Source organism: Camelus ferus, chromosome 5 (genome assembly GCF_009834535.1).
Source record: "Camelus ferus isolate YT-003-E chromosome 5, BCGSAC_Cfer_1.0, whole genome shotgun sequence".
NCBI lineage: Eukaryota > Metazoa > Chordata > Mammalia > Artiodactyla > Camelidae > Camelus > Camelus ferus.
Window position 1 is genome coordinate 89,964,470 of NC_045700.1, and position 24,069 is coordinate 89,988,538.

Sequence of the window (24,069 nt, forward strand, 5' to 3'; positions counted from 1 at the left end):
ATACCAACCATTATTATTATTACAATACTTTATCAATACTAACCCTTCTTATCCACATTCACTCACTTTAAAAAAAAAAAGACCTTAACTAAAATAATTTAAAAAAATAATTAAAACTTGTTCTTGGAAGTTTTTTATTTTATTTTTATATTTTTAGTTTATGGCTAAGGAATGTAACTAGTTATAACAACTACTTATTTGGCAACCTTGAGTTATTAGCGTAATTGATAATCAGAGAGGAAGTAAAATAATAATAAATAAAAAGGTAGATGAATCTCTCAGTTGGCAAATAACTAAATTTGTGCTCTAAAACATCATGCATGATAGGTAGAAGGCCCCACTCCAAATCTTTTTACTCTAAAAACACATTTACAAAAACTTTTCTATCCCCCATCTTTAATGAAGATAAACATTTGCACATGGTGGTAAATCTGAATAGTCCGAAAGAATATTCAGTGATAAATTCACTCTTGAGACAGTTTTAACAAACACATTTCCCTCCCTACTCCAGAGCAGGGTAACAAATTAAAGGTGAACACACATTTTGGTAATAGCAAACAGGGCCAACTGAAAAAATAGGAATTAAAAACTGTAAGTGTGTAGGTCTACTCAGAATAGAGACTTGTATTCACCAGAAGTCATCCCAACATTGTAAATCAGCTATACTTCAATTTAAAAAAAAAAGAACAGAGGCTTGTAGCTCTTATATAACTCAACCCTGTACAACTCGTATGTGGTATAATAATTGATATCATAGTGATGACTTCCACATACTTAAGTAGAGGTTAAATTATCTTTATTCAGCTCTGTTTTAGATGGCAGAAAAATGTGAAAAACATTTTTTTATTTCTATCCAAAATGGTGAAAAATATAAAACTATGATTCTAAATGGTAGAAAAAGATTTCAAATATCTGGAAGCTTCATTTTTATAGAATATCTCATTTACCAAGAACTCCAGATTAATTAATTCTTACTATTGTAGCTTAAAGGTCAGACTCAAACTCTAATCTTACCATAACCAAGAAACCTAATTTGTGCATTTTTTCTAAAATACTGAACTTTATCTCTGATGCCTTTTAATTTATTAAACAAACTCTATCTTTGATTTAAGGAAGCAATCTAGTTTCTTTTATAGGTTTAGGAAGACAACTTAAATATCAGCCAAATATTATTTTTTTTTACCTCTCAGTCATAGTATCTATCAAACACTAATACATTAAGGGATTTTTAACAATATGTGGATTGTGTCCATTACATATTCATTCATTTGAGAAGTATTCATAGAGTTCTGTTTGCTTGTGGAGTTACATTGATGAGCAGGATAAACATATTCTGCCTTTATGTAATTTATAGTCTTATGGGGGATACAAATGAGTATACTGAAAATTATAATATAGATATGGTAGAGCTAAGACTAGCTCACTTCACCAGGGCCCACAGCACAGCTCAAATATTTCTTGGCTTTTTTTTCATTCCTTTCTTGGTCATTCTCTTTGATTAAATCAGCGAAAGAGCTGAAACTTTAGAAGGAATAGCTATTTCAAACTTAATCTGTTCTCCTTAGACTCTTTTGTTCATTCTCCCCTGATGACTGAATTTACTGCTTATTTTAATGAAAGACTTAGACCAATCTGAAAGCTTTGTGACCTTTCAGCTTCTTCTCAAGATGTCTTTATTTTCATCCATCCTATCCTTTGGGGTCATACTGTCATTCCTCTTTTCCACGACTAACTTTTACTCAAGTTCTTGATTCCAACACTTCGTGATATTCTTTGCAATCTAGCTGAATAAAGTATTTTCTTTTTCACACATAGAATACATGCCTTGAATATTCATTTCCTCAGCTTTAACTTCTTTCTTGCAGAAATGCTCAGGTTTCCAGTTAATGAAAAATGAAACCTTTCTTTATCCCTTAAGTTTCTTTCCTTCCTCATCAGACTTTTTTAGAGAATTGCCTATCCTTTTCCCTTCTTACCACCCACCCAGTCTATAACTCTTGTAATCAGATTTTTATCCCCAGCACTCTGCTAATATAAGTCTTAGAACGTCACTGATAACACTAGTTGTGATTTTGTGCAATATTCAGCACTGTTGACTGAGGTAGCCTCTTAACTGGTCTTCTTTCTTCTACCTTTGTGCTCTGCTCTGAATGGAGCAACCAAAATGACCACTTTTAAACCAGTCAGATCATATCATTCCTTTGCTTAGAATCCTGATGGCCCTTCATTTCACTCATAGTAAAAGCCAAAGTTCCTATAAATACTGAATAATCTGATCCTGTTTTCAACTACTCTTCCCCTTGTCACTACACTCAAACTGTTGGCCTCTTTGCTGTTCCTCAAATATGCTGAGCATCATTTCACAACAGGGCTTTTGAATGAGCTGTTTCCTCAACCAAATACACTCCTCCTCCCCCTAGCCACTTGGCTCACTTCCTCCTTGCCTTCTTGTCTTTACTTAAATAGCACCTTATCATTGAAGCCTGCCCTGACTATGCTAACTAATACTGCAAAATGGCCCCTTCTTTTGGCTCTTCCAATACCCCTTACATTGAATTACTTTTTTTGTTCTCCTTAGAACTTCACCATTTTACTTACTTTATTATTTATTATTTGTCTCCTACTGGAATGTAATCTGTCTTTTTGTTCATTGATCTCTTTGAGTTTATCCTGCTTAAAGTTTGTTGAGTTTCTAGTCTTTCATCAAAATTTGGGAAATTTTTGGCCATTATTTCTTCAAATGTTCTTTTAGGCCTTCTTCTCTTTTCCCACTAGGACTCCCATTATACATATGCTGGTATGATTTGTGGGTGCCCACAGATTTCTTAGGCTCTGTTCATTTTTCCTCATTCTTTTTCTGCTCCTCAGACTGGATAATCTCAACTTACCTAACATCAATTCTCAATTAACCTAACTTAATATTATCAATTAACCTTACTTGGTTCTTTTTTCTGCCTGCTCAAATTCTGCTGTTGAGCCCCCTCTAGTGAATTTCATTTCTTGGTTTGCTGATTTAAAAGGCAGAGGGAAACACACTAATAATACTGTAACTTTTTTAATGTTACAGATTTCTCTAGATCCCGGAATGCAATCTGAGATTTTTAAGAACCATGTTTCTTATTATGGTGAATTGGTAATTTCTTTATATAAATCTTATGAATCTTCTTTCTTCTCACCTCTCTGAGGTGTTTTCACTCCATTTCAGCAGCACCTGAAAGAAATTAATCTGTTTGGAGATATGCCAAAAGCTTGTCTAAAACTATAATAATTTTTAGTTTTCTGAAGTCTAGTAAAAATAACTTTAAAGAAAAAAAATATCCCCCACTCTTTTAATCTCTAATGGCATTCACTTTTTAAATTTTTATAAAGTAGCCAAAAAATAAAGAGAGTAAGAAAAGTTGTTAGAATTCCACAACATGTAGCTCCATTGTTGAAAACATATGCAGCTAGCAAATTTGTAATTGTCTGAGTAAATATACTTTAAACATACCAAAATGTAAATATGAGGTAAAGTTAAGTCATAGGTAACACGTTCTATGCTAATCAGATGGTTTCTCAAGTATTGAATTCCTTGCTCTCTAACTGTCCCCATCCAATAAAACAAAATCTACTGTTTTTCCTATGACTTGACCATTTCTAGACATTAATTTTTCTAAATATGTTTATGGAGACATAGAGATAAACTTTTATTGCTACTCAGGGATTAGTCATGTAAATACTTGGTTATAAATGCTGATCCAAGGGCTGCTGCTGATCCATTTATAACAAAATATGGGAATTATTTTGTGATATTATCTTAAGAGATAAATGTTTACATAGAAAAGCAAAGATTTAAAGAATGTCAAAAAAAAGAAAGATTTAAAGAATGTCAGAATTATCTAAAACAACTGAAAGAAAGCCTTACGCACTGTTATTAAAGAGTTGGTGTATTTTCTGTTAATTTGTAGATTCTTTCTCTCTCTCTTGCCTTGCCTCTTTTTCCCCCACTCCTTGCTGCTTGTTTGTTGAAGATACCAGGTCATTATTACTGTCAAATTTCCCACAGTATGGATTTTGCTGACAGCGCCCCTATATGGAATATAATGTATTTTTTTGGCCTTCTATAGTTCGTGTAAATTGATAGTTAGATCTAGAAGCTTGATCACATTCAAGTTCAATTTTTCACTCTTTTGTTTTTAAGGAGGGGCTGGCAGTGCGCATAAGGTATAAGGTCCAATTGTTTCTCTTTTCATGATGTTAGCAGTCATTGACAATGAAGCTGAGGTCCATTAATTCATTCTAAGTTGCAAAATGGTGATGGTATAATTTTATCATTTATTCATTTATTAACTTTTTAAAGTTTTATATATACATACATGTATATATGTGTTTGGGTAAAGATTAATGTAAGGAAGTTTTGCTTTCAGTGAATGTCTGCATTCCAGTCATTGCTTAGATTGTTTTGTCCTTTTATAGCTGCCTGTTGAAAAATTGAAATAAACATAGACTATTACGATTTTATTGTACTCTTGAAGAGGTTGCATGTCTAAGCTAATTTATTAAAGAATTTGTCATTCCTTGTCTTAACAAATCTTCTGAAGAATGTGTCAGAGTTGGACCTGTTATTAGCCTGAGAAGTTTAAAAGAATTCTTTATGTGCTTTTGAGTTTATAGCCCTCACAACCTATTTCAGTCTTTATGGTAATCAACTAGGTAAAGCTCTCTGCATTAGGCTCTCAGGAAAAGCTCTGTACTTATGTTCTTAGGCAAAATTTTTTCTAAACCTCATGAAATTGCTAATGCCCTTTTCTAAGTATAATACTTTTTTTTTTAACAAGTTGGGGATCATAAGATAAATGAAGTTTTAAGATATATTTAGGTTAAGTACTTTGCTGTGAGTCAGTTTTCCTTGGAATGCTGCAGGTGAGGGGCTAGGTGGGTAAAGTGTTCTCTGTGCCATTAGCTCCCTAAAAAGTTGGTGAGAAAATCTGGAAGTCAGAACCCTGAATATAACCAGCTTTCTAGGTTTAATATCCAACTTGTTTTCTATTGTTTTGAATGAACTTCTGAGTGTTGCCTTTTTAAAAAATTAGAGCCCAACTACAGCATACTACTAGTAGCCAAATTCCTGGTTGTGACTCAAAGGCATTTCTGATTATGCATCTAGATTTTAGTAATTAGTATAGTATTCTATTCTACCACACCACTAACTCTCCTCCCCAGCATGAATTGGAACAGAAAGCAATTAAGGCTTAGAGAGACTTAGCGATTGCCATTCAATTAATAAATGGCTGTACTAGAATTGGAATCCAGGTCTTTCTGATTCCAAGCCCATGTTCTCTCTATTACAACATATTAAAGATGAGAGGGAAAGGAAGCAGAGAGTCATTTAAGGAATCACTGTATTGTTTTAAGTAAGAGATGATCGGGGCCTGAAACAGGCAGTGGAAACAGAAACAAGATTTAAGGGTTTCATTTGACATGGCAGATTAGATATGGGGAATGAAAGGATAGAATGATCAAAGTGTGAGTTTCCTGGGTGTGTAGATGGTTATAGTGAGAGAAGAAACAGTTTAGGGAAAGGGTGCCCTTTATTCCTCTTTCTGTATATTGATGGAGGTGTCTATGGTGAATTTAGTTACGGGTTAGTTAGTTAGTTAGTTAGTTCAGTAGGCATTTTAAAATTCAGAGTGCTGCTCAGATTATTTGGAGCCTTTTGGTAGGGAATACAAGGGAATAAACAGAGGGAATATTCTTAATTCCTGTGTCATGTTAATGCTGTGGCACTTACTTAATGAAAATATGAATTCTTAATTCTATGAAGGGACCTTTTAAAGGCCATAGAATTGTAAAGTGGAACAGACCTTATGGAATTTCTAGTCCAATTCCTTTGTTCAGATGTGGAAAAGGACCCCAGAGTGTATGATTAATTGAACTTTGTCTAAAATTATGTCAGCTATTTAGAGACAAAACAGGAACTAGAACATGGGTTTTTCACTTTATGGCTTCCTCTTATATATTATTTATCTCAGTATTCCTTAACTGAAAGCATATGTGTTATTACCATATTTTCAAGTTATTTGCTTCTTTGTTTTTATATTATTCCTGCATTATAGTTAAGAACGTTATCTCTAATTACAGAAAAGAAAATATAAATGACTTGCCTAATGTCACTTACTAAGAAATTAACAGAACTAAGACTAAAACCCAGATCTTCTGTTTCCTAGGACATTGCTTTCTTTACACCATCAAACTGTTTTCCCAGATTGTTGCCATTTGTATTATTTCCTGATTATTCCAATTATTTCAAATTATTCATACTAGGAAGCTTTCTCAAACTGAGAACATTTTCAAGGAGTGATGGATTCTGTTATAGGAGGAAATAATCCAACCTTCCTTTACAGCAAAATTCCTTTTTTTGAGGTATAGTTGATGTGCAATATTATATAAGTTTCAGGTGTACAACGTCGTGATTCACAATTTTTAAAGGATATATTCCATTTATAGTTATTATAAAATAATTGACTATATTCCCTATGTTATATAATATATCCTCATAGCTTACTTATTTTATACATACCTCTTAATCTCCTATCCCTGTCTTGCCTCTCCCCCCAAATTTCACCTTTATAAACAGTTTTCATAAACTTGACTCTACTCCATTTGAAATTTGAATTTACCATTTACTAGAGTTGAGACTAGAGGGCAGTTTCAACATAGAATTATACATTTGAATTGATCTGTAAGTAATAACTGCTTTCATTCACAACAGGGTCCTTTTTTTAACTTTCTGTTGAAACATAATACATGAGTAGTCTTTTTAAAAAGTTATCGAAGTGTAATATACATCTAAAAACATGCACATAATTGGCCTATAGCTTGATGAATTTTCACAACTGAACTGTGTAATCAGCACCCAGTTCAACATCAGTATCAACCTCCCAGAAACTCCCCTTATACGCTCTTCTAGTTACTCCCCCATCCTGCTGCCCCTCAAGGGTAACCACCGTAACAGAGTAGTCTTTCAGAGGTGAGCTCAAGTACTTCATTAGTCAAGGTTGGCGTCTTTTTTTGTGTATTTGCTGCAAATATGAAGAGGATTTCTCTATTCTTATCAACACAAAAATAATTGCTGAAGACAAAAGAAAACCAGAATTTTCTCATTACCAAGTCTTGTTTACCAATTTAATATTCAATCAGAGTAACACTGAGAGATTTAAATCTTTCCTGCAGCTTTGGAAACATCTTGGAGTCTCTATAAGTGACTTTTCATCTTCTGAAACAAAACACAGAGTAAGCAGGAGTTAGAAGAATGGATGTAGATTAGTGTTCGCCCCCAGTACCCCCACAGCTATTCCCCACTGTGGACAAGACACAAGGGAATGACTGTAATGCTGTGATGCAGAGCTGTGGATGAGGGATTACTGATATGGTCCTCTTTCTTAACATATATTCTCTGAATATTGAAGATAGATTTATAATGTCAATAATCAGAATTCTGTGGGAGATTTTTTAAATTCTGCAGCTTCTGTGTTAAATATAACTGGTGTTCCCAACTTCTGAAAAAAATGGTTAAAATTCTTCCATCTTGACTTAAATATATTATCTACAACACTGTCTTCACTTTCTCTATTTCTTATCAGGACCCCTGAACAGTGCCCCAGCGTTGTTTCATTGTTGTCAGAGAGTTACAATCCTCATGTTCGTTATGGAGCTGCAATGGCCCTGGGCATCTGCTGTGCTGGTACAGGAAACAAGGTAAAGCCCAAAGCCAATGGGGTCAGTTCTTTCCTGGCGCCAGACTGTTTTCCCTAGCAGAAAAGTTTATGTAACAGCTGTAAAAATACAAGTGTGGTGTGATCTGTAAGACTTAACTTGCCTTACCAGCTTCCCAGAACTTCCTCACTTTACTATGCCTGATCGCTCAAAGCTGTTGAAGAACAAACCACCACATTACATGGGTGGCTATAATGAAAACAATGCTGTTGAATTTCTTTTTGAAAGCACTGATGTCTTTAAAAAGAAGAAAAAGTATTTTTTTCTTTGGAGAACTATGGTCATTTTACATGGTTATTTTACATGTTTACTTTGTGTAATTAGTATTGTGGAAAGTAAAGTTCTTATTTGAGGCCACCACAGTCAACTCAGTTTGATTTTTTTGTTTGTTTTAAGCTTATACTTAACTGCAGTTTGCCTGTTTTATCCTCATGAACGTAACAGATAACCTGGTATTTGTTAAGCCTTCAAAAGTGATAAAGAGTTGGGGTAGGCACGCTGATGATTTCATCATGAGATTCATAAAGATATGCACCAGTGTAATAACAAGTATCCTTGAATCATGGCAATGACATTTTGCCTTTCATAGCGCACAGGACCACACCTTGGCCAGCTCCCCAAAGGGCGACTTCTTTTAGCAGTGCACAGGCGTGTGTGTGTGTGTGTGTGTGTGTGAGAGAGAGAGAGAGAGAGAGAAATAAGAATATGGTTATGTTCCCAATGTCTTTACATCAGAAAGGAGCCACTTTTTTAATCATCTCTTTTCCAAACTAAAGTAAAACAAAGTATAATTATTTATTGATTGATGCCAGGAATTAAATTTTAACTTGCTTGACTTTTTCTCTAATAAAGGGTATCAGTCTTGGATACAAATAACTTTTCTAGTCACATAAAATATTATTTAAGCTAGGAATTAAAATAGGCATTTTCACTATACATGGTAAGAATTGTATAAAACTTTATAGAGAAACATACACCCTTTCAGTATTCTCATTCTGTCCCCTTACCCTGCTTTATTTTTCTTCAGAGCACTTGTCACCACCTGACATATTTTTACACCTATTTATTTGTTTATTGTCTGTCTCCTCTCCACTGAAATGTAAGATCACTGAGAACAGAATGCTAAATACCTGGCACTGTAGGTTTTCAGTAAATATTTGCCAAATGAATGATGGAGGGAAGATCATTTTAAGGATATGATGGTGAACAAGTTGCACATGGTCTCTGCCCTCACAATTTTTTTTTAAATGCTTTCATTTCTTTTAGAGAATTTCTATGTGAGAATGTATCAAGTTTTATTAGGAAAGTCATTATGTATATAAAATGCAGTTTATAGAAATTGGCCTGCATTTTTTTCTGGGACACATCTGCTCTATAAACAAAGGAAAAATAATATAGTTGGATGTTTAACTGAGTATTTTCTCCCTCAGGTCTTTAGTAGACATTTATGTCAGGCCTCATAAGTTAAATGTAAATTAGATTTTTTTCTTTCCAGATTATTCTAAACTTAATATGGTATCTAGGAGCAAATGTTCTTTGAGACACAGCATCTGACACGTTAATTCAATGAAAATTTCCATTACTCATGCTAAACAAGTCTGCTTTATTTCTAGATAGTTTGTATGATTTACACATCAATACCTATCTGTCTGAAGTTTGGTGCTTTATTATTTTTGTTTCTTATACACCTGAAGCACCTATTTATTCTAAAATATGTCTTTGAAGTTATACCACGTGCCTCAAAAGCCAAGTTGGTGTCTTTTAATTTATAAGTTGGAAATTTTGTTATATTTTTACCATGACTACTTTATAAACAATATTGGCAATATATGAGTAATGCTTGAGAAACTTACTCTTCTAAACAATGGCACTACATTTTTCAGAGAAGTGGAAAGAAAGAATATACTTATCTGGTATGTGTATTATCTGTTAATAACTCTGATTTTTTAGATAAATAAATAAATTGACATGTAAGGAAATCCATAGTCGTTTCCCCCTTCCCCCAAAAAGATTCAAATTATTCTTCCTTTACTTGGCCTTGGAACAAAGGATATTTGAGAAATGACATACTGTACTAAAATAAGTTTGATAATCATGTTAACTCATTGCTCTGTTGCTTCAGATTTATACCTACCTAACAACCTCGTAAGGGTACTGAACAAATATCCTGCAGGGTGTTAATAGAAGTTATATGGGGCAGAAGAGTTCTTGGTCAGATGTAATGGGCAAATGCTGGGATATACAAAGTTCCAGTGGTTTCTTTAATAAGGCTGCCTGGAGCTTTTGTTGTGATATATACATTCCTGGGGGCCACAATATGCTATATAAAGTTTTGAATCTGCAAGAAGAGGTGATATGTAGTGTATAGGAACTCCCAAACTTGTTTAACCAAGGAATCCTATTTTCATAGAACTGCTACTCTAAAGAATGTGATATTCGGGAAATCCTGGTAAACATTTTGGAAATCCCAACACTTGTGGTCTTTTGAAGTGTAACCATGGTATCAGATCTAGCCTTGTTTGATTTAATTTGTTTTGCCATCATACTAGCAAGTAAAATCTTCCCTTTTGTTTTGGAAGTTTTGTTTCTCTTTGTTTTTTGTTTCAATTTACATTTGATTTATTTAATTTTTTAAATTTAGTTTTGTAAAATCATCTAAGACATTATCTTACCCTAGTGTTTGAAGGAAGTTGAATACTTGGAGTTAGACTGGCCTGAGTTTGCTACATTTATGTGATTTTGGCAATTTACCTTTCTAACTCTTACTTTTTTTTTTTTTTATAAAGATTGTTTTGTGTTGTTTTAGGATTAAGAGGATTATATGGATAACATACATAAAATACCTCCCACTGCACCTGGAAAATAATAGGTGGTTATCAAACATTAATCTCATTTTTTTTCTTACTTTGTTTTTGACCTCTTTTACCCCAAGAAAGGAGCGTTTGTGTTCTACAAGCTTCTTTTTCACTTGGCGTCAATAATGTTGAAACATAAAGCGTACTCAGTTCTGAGCTATTGCATCCAAGTAGTCTTAAATTAACTTGTAATTATAATGTTAGATGAAAATATTGACTTTAAATGATAGTAACTAATCTGAAATTTCAGCTGTATGAACTTTATTAAAAGGTTTTTTTTTTAATGCTTTCAGGAAGCAATTAATTTGCTAGAACCAATGACAAATGACCCTGTCAACTATGTGAGACAAGGAGCTCTCATAGCTTCGGCTCTCATCATGATCCAGCAGACTGAAATCACTTGTCCAAAGGTGAGCAAACAAAAAAATTCTCCAGAAGAAAGCTGGTTCAGGCTTTTCTTTAGTAGCTTATCTTCTTTTGAGGACATTTTTACCTCAAATATGGTGAACACTGAACTCACAGGAAGTAAAGAGGTAGGAGAAGGGGAAAATTTTAAATATATAACACTCTTTGAATTCATTTTTCTATAGGTCTGTGGTCACTTTGCTAATTCAGCTGTAGAGCCATTCTTGAAAAATTAGAACTCATGAGTTGATGAAATCATCAAAATCCACTTTAATTGCCTCCTACTATCCTTTTTTTCTGTCTAAACTTTTTTAACACTTTTTTATTGAGTTATATTCATCTTACAATGTTGTGTCAAATTCCAGTGTAGAGCACAATTTTTCAGTTACACATGAACATACATATATTCATTGCCACATTTTTTTTTCTCTGTGAGCTACCACAAGATCTTGTATCTATTTCCCTGTGCTATACAGTATAATCTTGTTTATTCTGCATATGCCTTTCAGTATCTACAAATTTTGAAATCCCAGTCTGTCCCTTCCCACCCCCTGCCCCCTTGGCAACCACAAGTTTGTATTCTATGTCTATGAATCTGTTTCTGTTTTGTGTTTATGTTTTGTTTTGTTTTGTTTTAGATTCCACATATGAGCTATCTCATATGGTATTTTTCTTTCTCTTTCTGGCTTGCTTCACTTAGAATGACATTCTCCAGGGACATCTGTGGTGCTGCAGATGGCGTTATGTTGTTGTTATTTATGGCTGAATAGTATTCCATTGTATAAATATGCCATATCTTCTTTATCCAGTCACCTGTTGATGGACATTTAGGCTGTTTCCATGTCTTGGCTATCGTAAATAGTGCCGCTATGAACATTGGGGTGCAGGTGTTATTTTGAAGTAGGGTTCCTTCTGGATATATGCCCAGAAGCGGGATTCCTGGGTCATATAGTAAGTCTGTTCCTAGTCTTTTGAGGAATCTCCATACTGGTTTCCACAGTGGCTGCACCAACCTGCATTCCCACCAGCAGTGTAGGAGGTTTCCCTTTTCTCCACAGCCTCTCCAGCATTTGTCATTTGTGAACTTTTGAATGATGGCCATTCTGACTGGTGTGAGGTGATAGATACCTCATCATAGTTTTGATTTGCATTTCTCTGATCATTAGTGATATTGAGCATTTTGTATGTGCCTTTTGATCATTTGTATGTCTTCCTTGAAGAATTGCTTGTTTAGGTCTTCTGCCCATTTTTGGATTGGGTTATTTTTTTCTTATTATGTTGCATGAGCTGCTTATATATTCTGGAGATCAAGCCTTTGTCGGTTTCTTTTCAGCAAATGGTGTTGGAAAAACTGGACAGCAGCATGTAAATCAATGGAGCTAGAACACTCCCTTACACCATACACAAAAATAAACTCAAAATGGATCAAAGACTGAAACATAAGACAAGATACAATAAACCTCCTAGGAGAAAATATAGGCAAAACATTATCTCACATACATCTCAAAAATGTTCTCCTAGGGCAGTCTACCCAAGCAATAGAAATAAAAGCAAGAATAAACAAATGGGACCTAATTAAACTTACAAGCTTCTGCACAGCAAAGGAAACCAAAAGTAAAACAAAACGACAACCTACGGAATGGGAGAACATTTTTGCGAACGATGAAGCCTCCTACTATCTTTTAAAATTTATTCAGTGAGATAACTTGTTCCTCTGATATGGAATATAAACTCAGTGATCCATGCCTTTTTTGATCTATCCTTCTGAGGCAATAAAAATTCATATAGTTTCTTTATATAGTATATACAATCTCAGTTTAGAAATGAGTACATCCAGATTCAGTTAGAATGTCACTGCCCTCGTGGGAGATCCCTTGAGCAGGGTTTCAGGTGGCTACAGGGAGGTTTCTTCGCTGACACACATCTTTCGCTGAAAAACACTCTTGCAACTTTCACCCTTCTGGTCGGGGGAGCGTATGATAGGCTCTCGGTGCAGCTTTGCCTGCCTCTTCCTCTTCCTCTCCTTGTCTCTCTTCTCTCCCTCCCTCTTTCATTGCTTGTGCCTTTGTCAATAGCTTATGCCTTTTACATTTTGTGTCAGATATCAATCAGTGCAGTGACCACTTTATCATATTAAGCTCACCAAGTGGCCTCTGTGAAGCCCATCTCTAGGTTTGGAGCTAGGAGGAAAGACTTAAAGCCCAGCTTTTCCCATAGAAATCCTCTTCACATATCCTTCTACAGTCCAGTCCTCATATATATCATGTGGTTGACTCCGTACAGATTTTGAGGCATCTGTTTTAAAATTTCCTCATGACAATCTTTCAGATCTCATTTTAGAGTTTGATATCTAATACATCTTGGCACCTTAGCCAGAACTCATTTTGTTGAGAAGCAGAAAATGCTTAGATCTTGTAATTTACATATACTAAAAATGACCATGTTTTTGACATATTAAATAAATGTGTATAGCTTATGCAATAATTTCAGATCTTTTATAATAATTCTTGAATTATTTAATTCTGCTCCTGTATAAGAAGCAGTCAAAGAATTGACAACAGGAAGAAAAAAAACATTGGCATACTGTCTTCTGCCTCTTCAAACAGATGTAGAACACCCTCATTTTCAGCAAAGTAGATTGATGGGGGGTGGGGAGGATGGCGTGGAGAAGAAAAATTTTTTTTAACTCCTTGATTATTCTGTGAAACTTTGTTTAATAGATTTCAGTTTCTGAGCAGTTGCTATCATTTCAGTTTTTGTTGTTTTTATCTAGTCCTTCTCTCTTTGTCAGAATCCTTTTTAAGACTTCTAAAAATTGGATGATTTCAAAAATAGAATCAGACTTCTCATCTTGTTTTAGTAATACATTACTTAATATTTTATATCTTCTAGAACATAAACATCTTTTCAAACAGATCACATTTCTTTGCTTTTTGTTCTTAAATAGAGCAGTTATAGCATGAGTAGCTTTCACATCTTTTATTTCTGCTTTTGATCTTCTGTTGACCTTTATCGGCTGGAGGTTATCCAACTGAGTAATGTCATTAAAGAAGGAAGTTTTGCTGTGGAATGCACCTCCCCTAACAGTGATATATAGAAGTTTATTCACTTTGACCTCATATATTGCTTTCACGTTATACGTATTGTGAACTGACACATGTTTTGCCATCTTCCCATCCTCTGCTACAGGATTTCATTGATTTGACATCCGTAAGTTCTGTACCAACAATGGCAGAGTACTTTGAAACAGGGATGGGGTTAGGGTTAGGGTAGGCTGTGTAGTTTCAAAAAGCCTTCAACTTTTTATTCCAATAAATAAAACTTTTTCGTATTTAGAAAAAGTGAAAAAAATACAGCAACTTAACCAATTAGTATTTTGTAATCATTTTATAAAATATTGTTGAACCAGGTCTTAGCCAATATGACTATTTGGGATACACTTTCATCTTCACATGGTAGCAAAATCTTGGGTATTGATTAGGAATGTTGAAATGCAGTTATAGCTGGTAGCCTTTGCCATTGATACAAACTCAGTGCAGAAAGTTAAACATGTACCCCACTAACTACAAAAGCAAAACTGTATTATGACAAATGTTAGAGTGCAGTTGTTACTCAGTTCATGAATTCTTGAAGTTTAAGTTCTGTTTCATTGTTTTCTGCTGTCACGCATGTAATCAAGAGCTTTGTATACTATAGTTTATATCATCTCTCTTTTATCTGATAATTGCTAAGAAGACAACATTGATACTCTTTTGGGATGGTATGTGACATTTTGCTGAAAAGAAACAGCTTTTAATAAGCTTGAAGAAAAGTATGTTCTCAAGGCTGTAGTCCTAGACACAAGTTTGCAAACTAGTCCATGAAAGAAGTGAAAACGCCTTGAAATCAAAGATCAAGTGTTGCCATTAAGACTGATCCCCCCTCAGAGGAATCCAAAAGGAACATTTCTCAGATACTTTGTGAGATTCACGATGGAAATTTCCAAAGGAAGTATTCTTTTATGCCTTCATGATCTGTGTCACATCCATTTACAGAATGCCATCTTTACACTAAGCTCTACGCACTGGGTCTTAGTTTAACTAACTCCAGTACATCTTTGCTTTTCTTCTGCCAGTTTCATACTCACTCATTCTCACAAACATAGGCCCAGGATCACGCATACACCCCTGGGTGATTAAAAAGATTCAGAACCATTTAACAAGAATACTGTTCTTTTATAGGTCCTTGGAGTTATTTTGTCTTAAGAACCCAACTCTACTCTTTGAAGGATCTATCCTTTGTTTTTCTTATTAAATGACCTCTACTGTTAGCAGTTATTTGAACATGTATATAGCAAGTATGATATGTAGAACCACATAAAAATACTGCAGTGTAAGAATAAGATCTGGTGCTCCTCCTTGCCTAATATCTGGCCCAAGGCCTGCTACAGGGAAACTTCTTCCAGCACTGACATGTACCCTTTTTAGAAGTAGGATCATATTTGGCTAAGTTTGACGAGCTTTTGCAGTTTTAAAATAAATCAGCATGGAATTTTATAGCATAAGGTTTTATTTTACAGCATAACACATTTCTAAATAGTAACCTTTGTTACCATACTATTGCCTTAAGATAGGGACTTGGGCACTAAAGATGGTAATATAAAGAAAAGGCTACAAGCAAATACCATGAACAAAATAATACTAATAAAATTGAGAAGGGAGCTAAAAATGTCTTTTGGGTTATTGAAAAAGAATAAAGATAATTTTCATTTTAGGCATGTTGAGTTTGAGATTATAGCAAGTCAGTTGGAGATAAAATGAGAGCATAGGAAAAAAGTCAGAACTAAAGAAAGAGATGGGAGCTAGCCCAGATAAATTATATAAGTCTGTGGCCCTTTATCCGCAGTTCCAAAATCCAAAAAGCTCTGAAAACTAAGAGTTCTGTTTGTTTTTTAAGGACTCATTTGGCTGCAAAATCTGACCCAGTATGAATTCATGTATAACCTTTATCCTGTGTAGTAAATATTCAGTCATTTTGCTGCATCAGAAATACTAATTTGGTTGATTATGGGATATTGCCCCCATACTCCACTGAGAGTATTGCATAATTTGTAGTGTATGCACCATATTAGCTTCATAAATTTTGAATTCCAAAGTTCATCCGGCCTCAAGGATTTCATGGAAGGAATTACAGACCTAGTAGAAGTCATAAGAGCAACTGTAATGTCATAGAAAGAGAAAAGAAAAAAACTCCAGAAGTAATTCCTGATGTACAGCTTCATTTCTATACCCCAGAAAAATAGAAAAAAAAAAAAAAACACAGAAAGGAAGAGACATACCTAGATGATAAGTAACAACAAAAATGACTCTTAAGGAACTTTATTCCCTTCTCTCCATCTTTTATTTTTCTCTATGACATCTAAGAGTTGACTTTGTTTTTTTCCAACAATACAAGGTGTATAGAGTTAAAAACATGGTGAATGTCTAAAATGCAGGAATTTGGAGAACATAGGTTTTAGATAATCAGGCACAGTAGAATACATAGATCACAGTGCTGTCTGAAATTTAATTGTCTTTTCTGTGAAATTATAATATAAAATGGGAAATTAATATGATTTTTCTCCTATAAATTCAAATTTGTTTTTTGTTGGGGGGGTATACTATTCATAACAATGAAATTGAGCCAGAAATTGAGTCCATTTTCTCATCTGTGAAATGGGAGTAGACCAGAAGATCTCAAAGTCGCCTTCCAAATTTAAGATAGTATCCTAATCTACTAAAATAATAATTCTTTATGAAGAATCATAACAATGAGAGTTAAGTTTCTGCTGCATAAATAATAAAACATAAGGAAAAATTATTTAATGATAAAAACTAGCTTTTAAAGTACTAGTCTGTTTAATTTTAATTGGATAGACCTATTATATATTTGCATTGATTTTTTTTTTTTTCTGTCTTTCAGATTATGTTGTCCTATTGTTTGGGGTGTGATTTTATATTTAAATTCTTCCTTATAATGTACATACAGTGCTTTGTCCAGTGTTTCTTTTTCATAAATTCATGAAATATTTCATAAACCTCTAGCACATAAAATCTCCATCCTATGTAAGGTAATGTAAATGTTCATCCAAAATAAGTTCAGAATCAAAGGAATTTGACCTGTTGAACCAGAGTGAAAGCATCAAACCTTAGAATTTTTAAAACTGGAAGGGAATGTTGTGATGATCTCATCATGCTGGGTTTTATAGTTAGAGAAAGTAAGATGTAGAGAAGTAAGTGGCTTGCTAATAGTCATGCTGGGTAGTGGCAGAGTTAGTTCAGAGTTGTTTTTCCTGTCATATTCTATTGCTGCCTGTGAATAAAAACTGAGAACCATTTTAAGAAATACCATTTTGTTAGCAGTATTTAGGTTGCAAAGATAGGAGTCAGAGAGGACTGGTAGGATTCTGCTCTGGAGTGGTAAGACAGCCTTGCTTACTGAACTATAAAATGCCTTTTACACATTACATGACGTACACATTACCTCAAATAATCTTACAACAGTCATGTAAGGTAGGTGCTATAATCTCTGTACAGATGAAGAAACTGAGACTCAGAAAAGCTGAGTAATTTACCCAGACAGCTTAGTAAAGAAGAGATATTTATAAGCCAGTATTGTCTGATTCTATATTACTCTGCACTTTATCACAGTGTGGCCTCCCAGACCAAGATGAATGAAAGGGAGGAGATTCTGAAAGAATACGTGATATGGATAAGATCGTTATAGGAGGAAACTCAAATTCAGTATTTTCTACTTTGGGCAGATCTGGGGAGGTCCATGATCATGTACTTCTTGAACAAGCAGACTTCTTTCTGGGTGCCTGCCATCTGAAAAGCACTTGGTGGGAAAACAGTAGTGTAAGACATGGAAGAAGCATAAAGTATTTCCCTTTTTGTCACCCCATTTTAAAAGAATCATGGATATTTTGATAAGAACATGTATTCTTTAAATGTTATTTTCTAATTATAAAAGTATATATATTAATTTTAGAAAATATAGAAAATAATAAAATAGCAAACAAAAATTACCAGTGATTCCTCCTAAATAAGTCAGCATGTATTCCATTTTGGTGTGTTCTTTTGATAAGAGTAATTGTTGTGATGTATCCTCAAAAAATTAACGTGTATGCATGATGAAAATCTTTACCATATATGTGAATGTACTTAATCCAAAATATACGTCACATAGCTGTAGTGAAGTTTGTTTTAAGGTAGAATTGAAGGACTGTGCCCATTAGGAAGTCTGTAGGTTGATGGTAAGCAGAATAGCTGTAATTCACAGTGCAATGAAAGCCTTAGTGTTCATTTGAACTGGTTAAGCCTACTGACTAACAGTGGTGCAGTATGAAATCGCATTCAGCATTCCCCTGAGTCTGAATCATCCACTGTGGAACAGTGATTGAAAACAGAGCTGGTCCTCCCACAGCAGAAAAGTCATGACACCCGTGATTTCAACCATGGACTTATTCTGCCTTCAAATCTAGTCCAGATCCCTTTTTTTTTGAATGTTGTGAAATTCAGAACTCAGGTTTCATTACCATTTGAGCAATCTAGTCCCTGCTCTAAAATGATAACAGCAAATGAATAGAATTAGACTATAATTCTTTTTCTTGTTCCTTCAGGTGAATCAGTTCAGGCAGCTGTATTCCAAAGTCATCAATGATAAACATGACGATGTCATGGCCAAGTTTGGCGCTATTCTGGCCCAGGGCATACTGGACGCAGGTAAATGTTTTTAAATCTTCCAGATTTATTTATCTATTTAAACTAAATCTAATGAAATATCTGTTCTAACCATATGATGTAGTAGAAATTGAGTCTGGGGCTGTTTATTCCTGGAGAAAATATGGAGCCTACTGTTCGTAGAAATAATTCAGTAGAGTTGTTAAGAGCACAGACTGTTAAAGTTTGAATCCCAGTCCCTTTACAGCACTAACTGTATTTCCCCTCTTTATGTCTGTTTTCTTGTCTTGTAAAGTCTACCTCATAGTGTCGGGAGGATTAAAAATACATGTAAAGCAATTAAAACAGTCCCAGTCACTTAGTTAAGTGTTCAATGAGTATTGGCTTATTTTTTTCCTTTAATTTTCTTAGTATATATCCATTTTTAAACACATTGACATTGGAAAGTTTTTTGAGGAAAAAATTAGGCTTTAGACAAATCCTAGCAGCCAAATGATTTAAAAGTAAGATGCCTGGAATATTTGCCTAGTAAACACATAGTACACTATACCAACTGGCTCCTGAATTCATACCCTTCACCACTGCACTATGGTTTATTTCAGAAGAGGTGGGCTCTCCTTACAAGGTAGAATGGTGTGCTTTAGTACCTTGGACTGGGGATTCATTCAACAGACTCTAACTGTTATTATTGGCAATATCTGACTCAATAGGGTAGAAGGGAATGAACATAACTATTTCGTTATTCAAGTATCTGATTCTTTTTCTAACTGTACCCTAGCCGTGTAGAATATAATCTGTTTTATTGATCTTTGTTAATTTGAAAGGTAAAAAATAGTATCTCAAGGCTTTCATAGTACTATTATTGATGAGCTTTTCTTAAATTTATTAGTTATATTGATTTCTTCTAATAAAAATTTTATTCCTTATTCTTATTTTATTCCAGCCATTCTTTTCTTGGTCAGCCAGACATGTGTTTATATTTTTAGTTGAAGGAGATCAGGAAAAGAAGCTGAAATTTTTTGCTATCTGAAGTTTTTTTGTTACTCTTTTAGGTTTTCTGTCTGCTGAGAATATTTTTTTAATCATATCAAGGTTTTCAGCATCCTTGTTTTATAATTTTAGGTACTCTCCTGTATATGGCTTTTTAAAAAAATCTGTCTCCTTTTGAGTATGATTATTTTATCTTTTCTTGATTAGATTTGCTAGAGATTTCTGTTTTTATTTATTTATATGCTGTTGCTGATCTTTTTCCCCCCTAAATTCTTTATTTTTGCTCAAATCTTTTATTTGCTTTTTTTTTCTTTTTTAGGATGTTGGTACTGTTTTCTAAATTTTTGAGGCAAATACTCTTCTCTTTTAATCTATTTTTCTGGTGGGATTTGTTTTGTTTTAATTTTCCAAGAAGTTGAACGTTTTCTGCTTAAATTTTTAGTGTTTTTAAATTTCTCTCTCTTTTAATTAAAGATAGTTCCTTGCAGCTGTAAATAAATAAGGGGACTATGCTATAGATATTTTAGATGAAGTGAACCATTTCAGTTCTCGGTATTGATTCTCCCAGGTATAAACAATATAGACATTGACATGCCATAGTTTCTCCCTTCTCATTCTTTGCCACCTTCCAATATTTTCATATTATGTTTACATTGTCATGGTTTATAACATTTACAGTCTCTTGTGAATAATAATTCCCACTGTTTAGTCTTAGTTCCATATTTAAATAGAGTCACTGCTCACCACCGTTTACTTTTGTTGCTGCTGCTTTTTCCAGGTATCTGTGCTATGACTTGACACTTAAATGGCTGGATTTTGTCAGTCTTTCATTTACATTTGGATTCATTCTCCATGAGTTTTGACACGTGCATAATGACATGTATCCACCTTTACATTATCATGCAGAATAGTTTCACTGCCTTAAGAATCCTCTGTGCTTTACCTTTTCATTCCTCCCTCCCCACAGTCCCCAGCAATCACTGTTTTTTTGGTTTTTTTTTTTTGCTGTCTTTATAGCTTTAGTTTTTTTCTTTTTCAAAGTTGTTGTGTAGTTGGAACCATATAGTATGTAACCTTTTCAGGTTGGCTACTTTTGGTAATTGGTTTTTAAATAGGATTTAGAAGAAACATTTTACCACTCCATAATCTTTTGTTTTTTCTTTTAGGTGCTACTTTTTGAAGTTTTGGTTTTAAAGTACAACCCTTTACTCATTCATTCAGTACTACTGTAATTTTTGCTGGCTTTTACTAAATTAGAGTCATTTGTTAAGAATTAAGGGAAGGATAATTCTCTGTTTTAGCTTTATTTTGCCATCTTTATTTGAAATCCTCTCTCTGTCTTCTCCTTCCCCTTTGAGCCCCTCTCTCCTTCCACCTCTTTTTTTGTATCTGTTTGATCTGTCATGAACCAATCAAGTTTTGATGCTTCTTTCATTTATTTTTTTTATTTATAATCATTTTTGCCTTAGGTATTTTAGTGTTATTTAGTACATAAAAGTTCTGTACTGCCGAGTTCACTCTTAGGAGCATAAAGTTATTCTCTTACTCCTTTTCAATTTGCTAATTTGCTATCTTCCTAGAAAACTGTGCTGCAACTGCTTAGAAAAATTTTTAGCCCTGTAATTTGTCTCTCAGAAGTTAGAAGTAGTAGAGAAAATCTGGAGAGGGTCACTTCAATGGAATGAGTGAAGTTGAAGTTTATGAGAACTTACTCATGATTTGGTTTCCTCAAGGAGAAAAGCTGAAGATTAAGCAGGTTTATGGTTGAAGTTTGTAAAACTGTGTAAACACTATCAATAGAATAAACTTGCCCTTATTTTATATTAAATCTCAGACTGTTAGAACTACTTTAGTTTCTAAGTCTGAAGAAGATAGGTTATATTGAAATAAAAGGAAATTCAGCTTCAGAACTTAAATCAAATATCACATTCCTCTAGGAAGCCTTCCCCAAGCCCTTCTTCTGCCCTGTTCAGCCTACTCCTAGGTTAGGTGGGCCATGCTTAGTTAGCTCTGTGTTCCCACTAGTACTTGGATTTATATCTATTATAATATTTTTATGCTTTATTTTAATTATCTAATTATCTGTCTTCACTAGATTGGAGGTTCTTTGGCATCTTTTCCAGTATTTTATTCAAAATTCTCAATATATAGTAGGCATTCTGTGACTGTGGGGGTTAGAATAGGGAAGGATATAAGCAGACAGTAAATATATATAACTCATTCCCGTTGGAAAAACAAAGTTAAAGTGTATCTGATTTTTTTTCTAGGTAAAATCTTAAAGTATCTGTAGTGGAGTATTAAGAAAATCTAGATTATTTGGTTGAACAGTAGAACCCTGATTCTTATAAAAAATTAAAATGCTTTTTGGTTTAGTAAAGTTAGTACATACTTCCTGACTCCAAGAAAATTTGAAGGCATCTGTGAGATACTGAGATGAAGAGAAGTAAAATGTAAGCAATGGAGATCCAGAATTGAAATTCAAATTAGGGTGGTGACTGGGTACAGAGAAGCCCTATTTTTGTAGGCTGTGGTATATAAACTAAAGGATTTGTGTCTCAGAGTTCTGGAATCCAGCACTAACACTGCTACTGTAGAACAGAGGCTGCAACACAGCAGCCCATGGGCCATATCTGCCTTAAACACAGTTTTCGTCTCCCTAGCAAAATTTTGGGCAAAATCCAGATTCAAGTGCACTTTTAAAATGAAAATTACATAGTGACTCTGGGCCTCCATCCCTAGTGACACGTCCTCTTTAAATATGATAAGAACTTTTCAGTTTGCTTCAATACCCACTGCTTCCAGTCCAAGTTCTCTCGTTTGTTTACCTCACCAGTTCCTAAAAGCATTCAAGTTTGCAACCCCTAAAGCCTCCTAAAATCTCAGCCTTACAAGGGTAAAGATGCAGCTAATTGATGCTTGGATCTTAGCTCTCGTTCAATAGCTTTCCGGCTGTGTTTCTCTGCACTCCCTCAAGGGATAGTCTAGGAGACGTGGCAAGGGGTAGGTAAACAGGTCAGGTTCTACGCCCAAAATCTCTTCTGATTTAACAGAATTAGCTCTGATTTCATTGTTTTGCATATTATGCTTCTTCAAAATTTTTTTTCAGTTGAATCAAGGATTGGATGTTAAAATTTTTCTTTTGTTAGTGGCAGTGCTCTAGTTCAAATGCTCAAGTTCAAACTCTCATTTTGTCAATGGGAAGAAAAAACTTAAGAGGTTAAGTGATTTGTCCATTTCCACAAAGCTAGTTAATGTTAGACCTGCCTGCATTCAGACATGACTAGAGCACAAAGAGTAAACTGAGCGAACAGTATCTACCTCTTGTCTCTTTGCTGTCTGCAAATACAGTATGTACTAAAATTTTACTTTTTGTTTGCACATTAAAGGCCAATGTACAGTATAGATTAATATATAATTTAGCATATACCATTCTGATATCCTTCAGGCTTAGTTTATTTTTAAATGCCTACCTATTTAGAAAGAAGTTCTAAATTTACCAAGTCTGGCACTTCCAGTTTTGGAGATCCTAGATAGTTCACTGGCTGGCTAATTCCAATGACTCCATATTAGATTTTATGAACTATACTTTTAAAATAATCACCAAATTCTTCCCTAGTGCAGTACTTAGAAATCTTTATTATTGCCCTGCTGGATTCATATTTATGGTTTCCCTCCTTTTCTACAGGTGGTCATAATGTCACAATCTCCTTGCAGTCCAGAACGGGGCACACCCATATGCCTTCTGTGGTTGGCGTCCTTGTCTTTACCCAGTTTTGGTTCTGGTTTCCTCTTTCACACTTCTTATCATTGGCTTATACTCCTACCTGTGTCATTGGCCTTAACAAAGACTTAAAGGTATGTTTGTGAGACCTCAGTTTTATAGTATATCTTCTTCAGCATATCCTATTCATCACTGACTCACAAGGATTTTCATGAGATTTTAAAGATGAGTTGGCATCTCATTAGTAAAGTACTTTCCTTCAAACTGACTCATCCATCACCTTGCTGAGAGGAGTGTGTTGGTGGAAGTTTTGAGAATCAAGTCTCCTTACTAAGTGTGTAGTCTTGGGTATATTGGTTGAGAGGGAATGGTGAGAAAGAGGCAAAATATAAAAATATGAAAAGGCTTTATAGGTCACTCTGGTGAATTTTATTTAATACTGAAGGTCTGTGGGAGCTGCTGAAAGATTTCATGCAGATAAATGACATGATGAGATTTGCATTTTAGAAACATCATTCTGGTATCAATGGATATTAGTTACAATGCTACTGCAATAATCTGGGCAAGGAAGACTTAAACGAAATCTTACTAAGGAAGGAAGGTTTGAGACAGAGACATGTTTCAGTGTTATGTGATCCTAGAG

General features: G+C 34.4%; 1 protein-coding gene across 2 annotated transcripts in view; it reads left to right on the forward strand.

Moving 5' to 3' along the window:
- Positions 1-24,069, forward strand: part of PSMD1 (proteasome 26S subunit, non-ATPase 1) — an 80,755-nt gene that overhangs the window by 44,624 nt on the left and 12,062 nt on the right. For both annotated transcript variants that reach the window (XM_032480459.1, XM_032480460.1), the window contains 4 exons: positions 7,623-7,737; positions 10,904-11,020; positions 18,655-18,757; positions 23,391-23,560. In XM_032480459.1, coding sequence (XP_032336350.1) covers positions 7,623-7,737; positions 10,904-11,020; positions 18,655-18,757; positions 23,391-23,560 — 505 coding nt within the window. The remainder of the gene's footprint in view (positions 1-7,622; positions 7,738-10,903; positions 11,021-18,654; positions 18,758-23,390; positions 23,561-24,069) is intronic.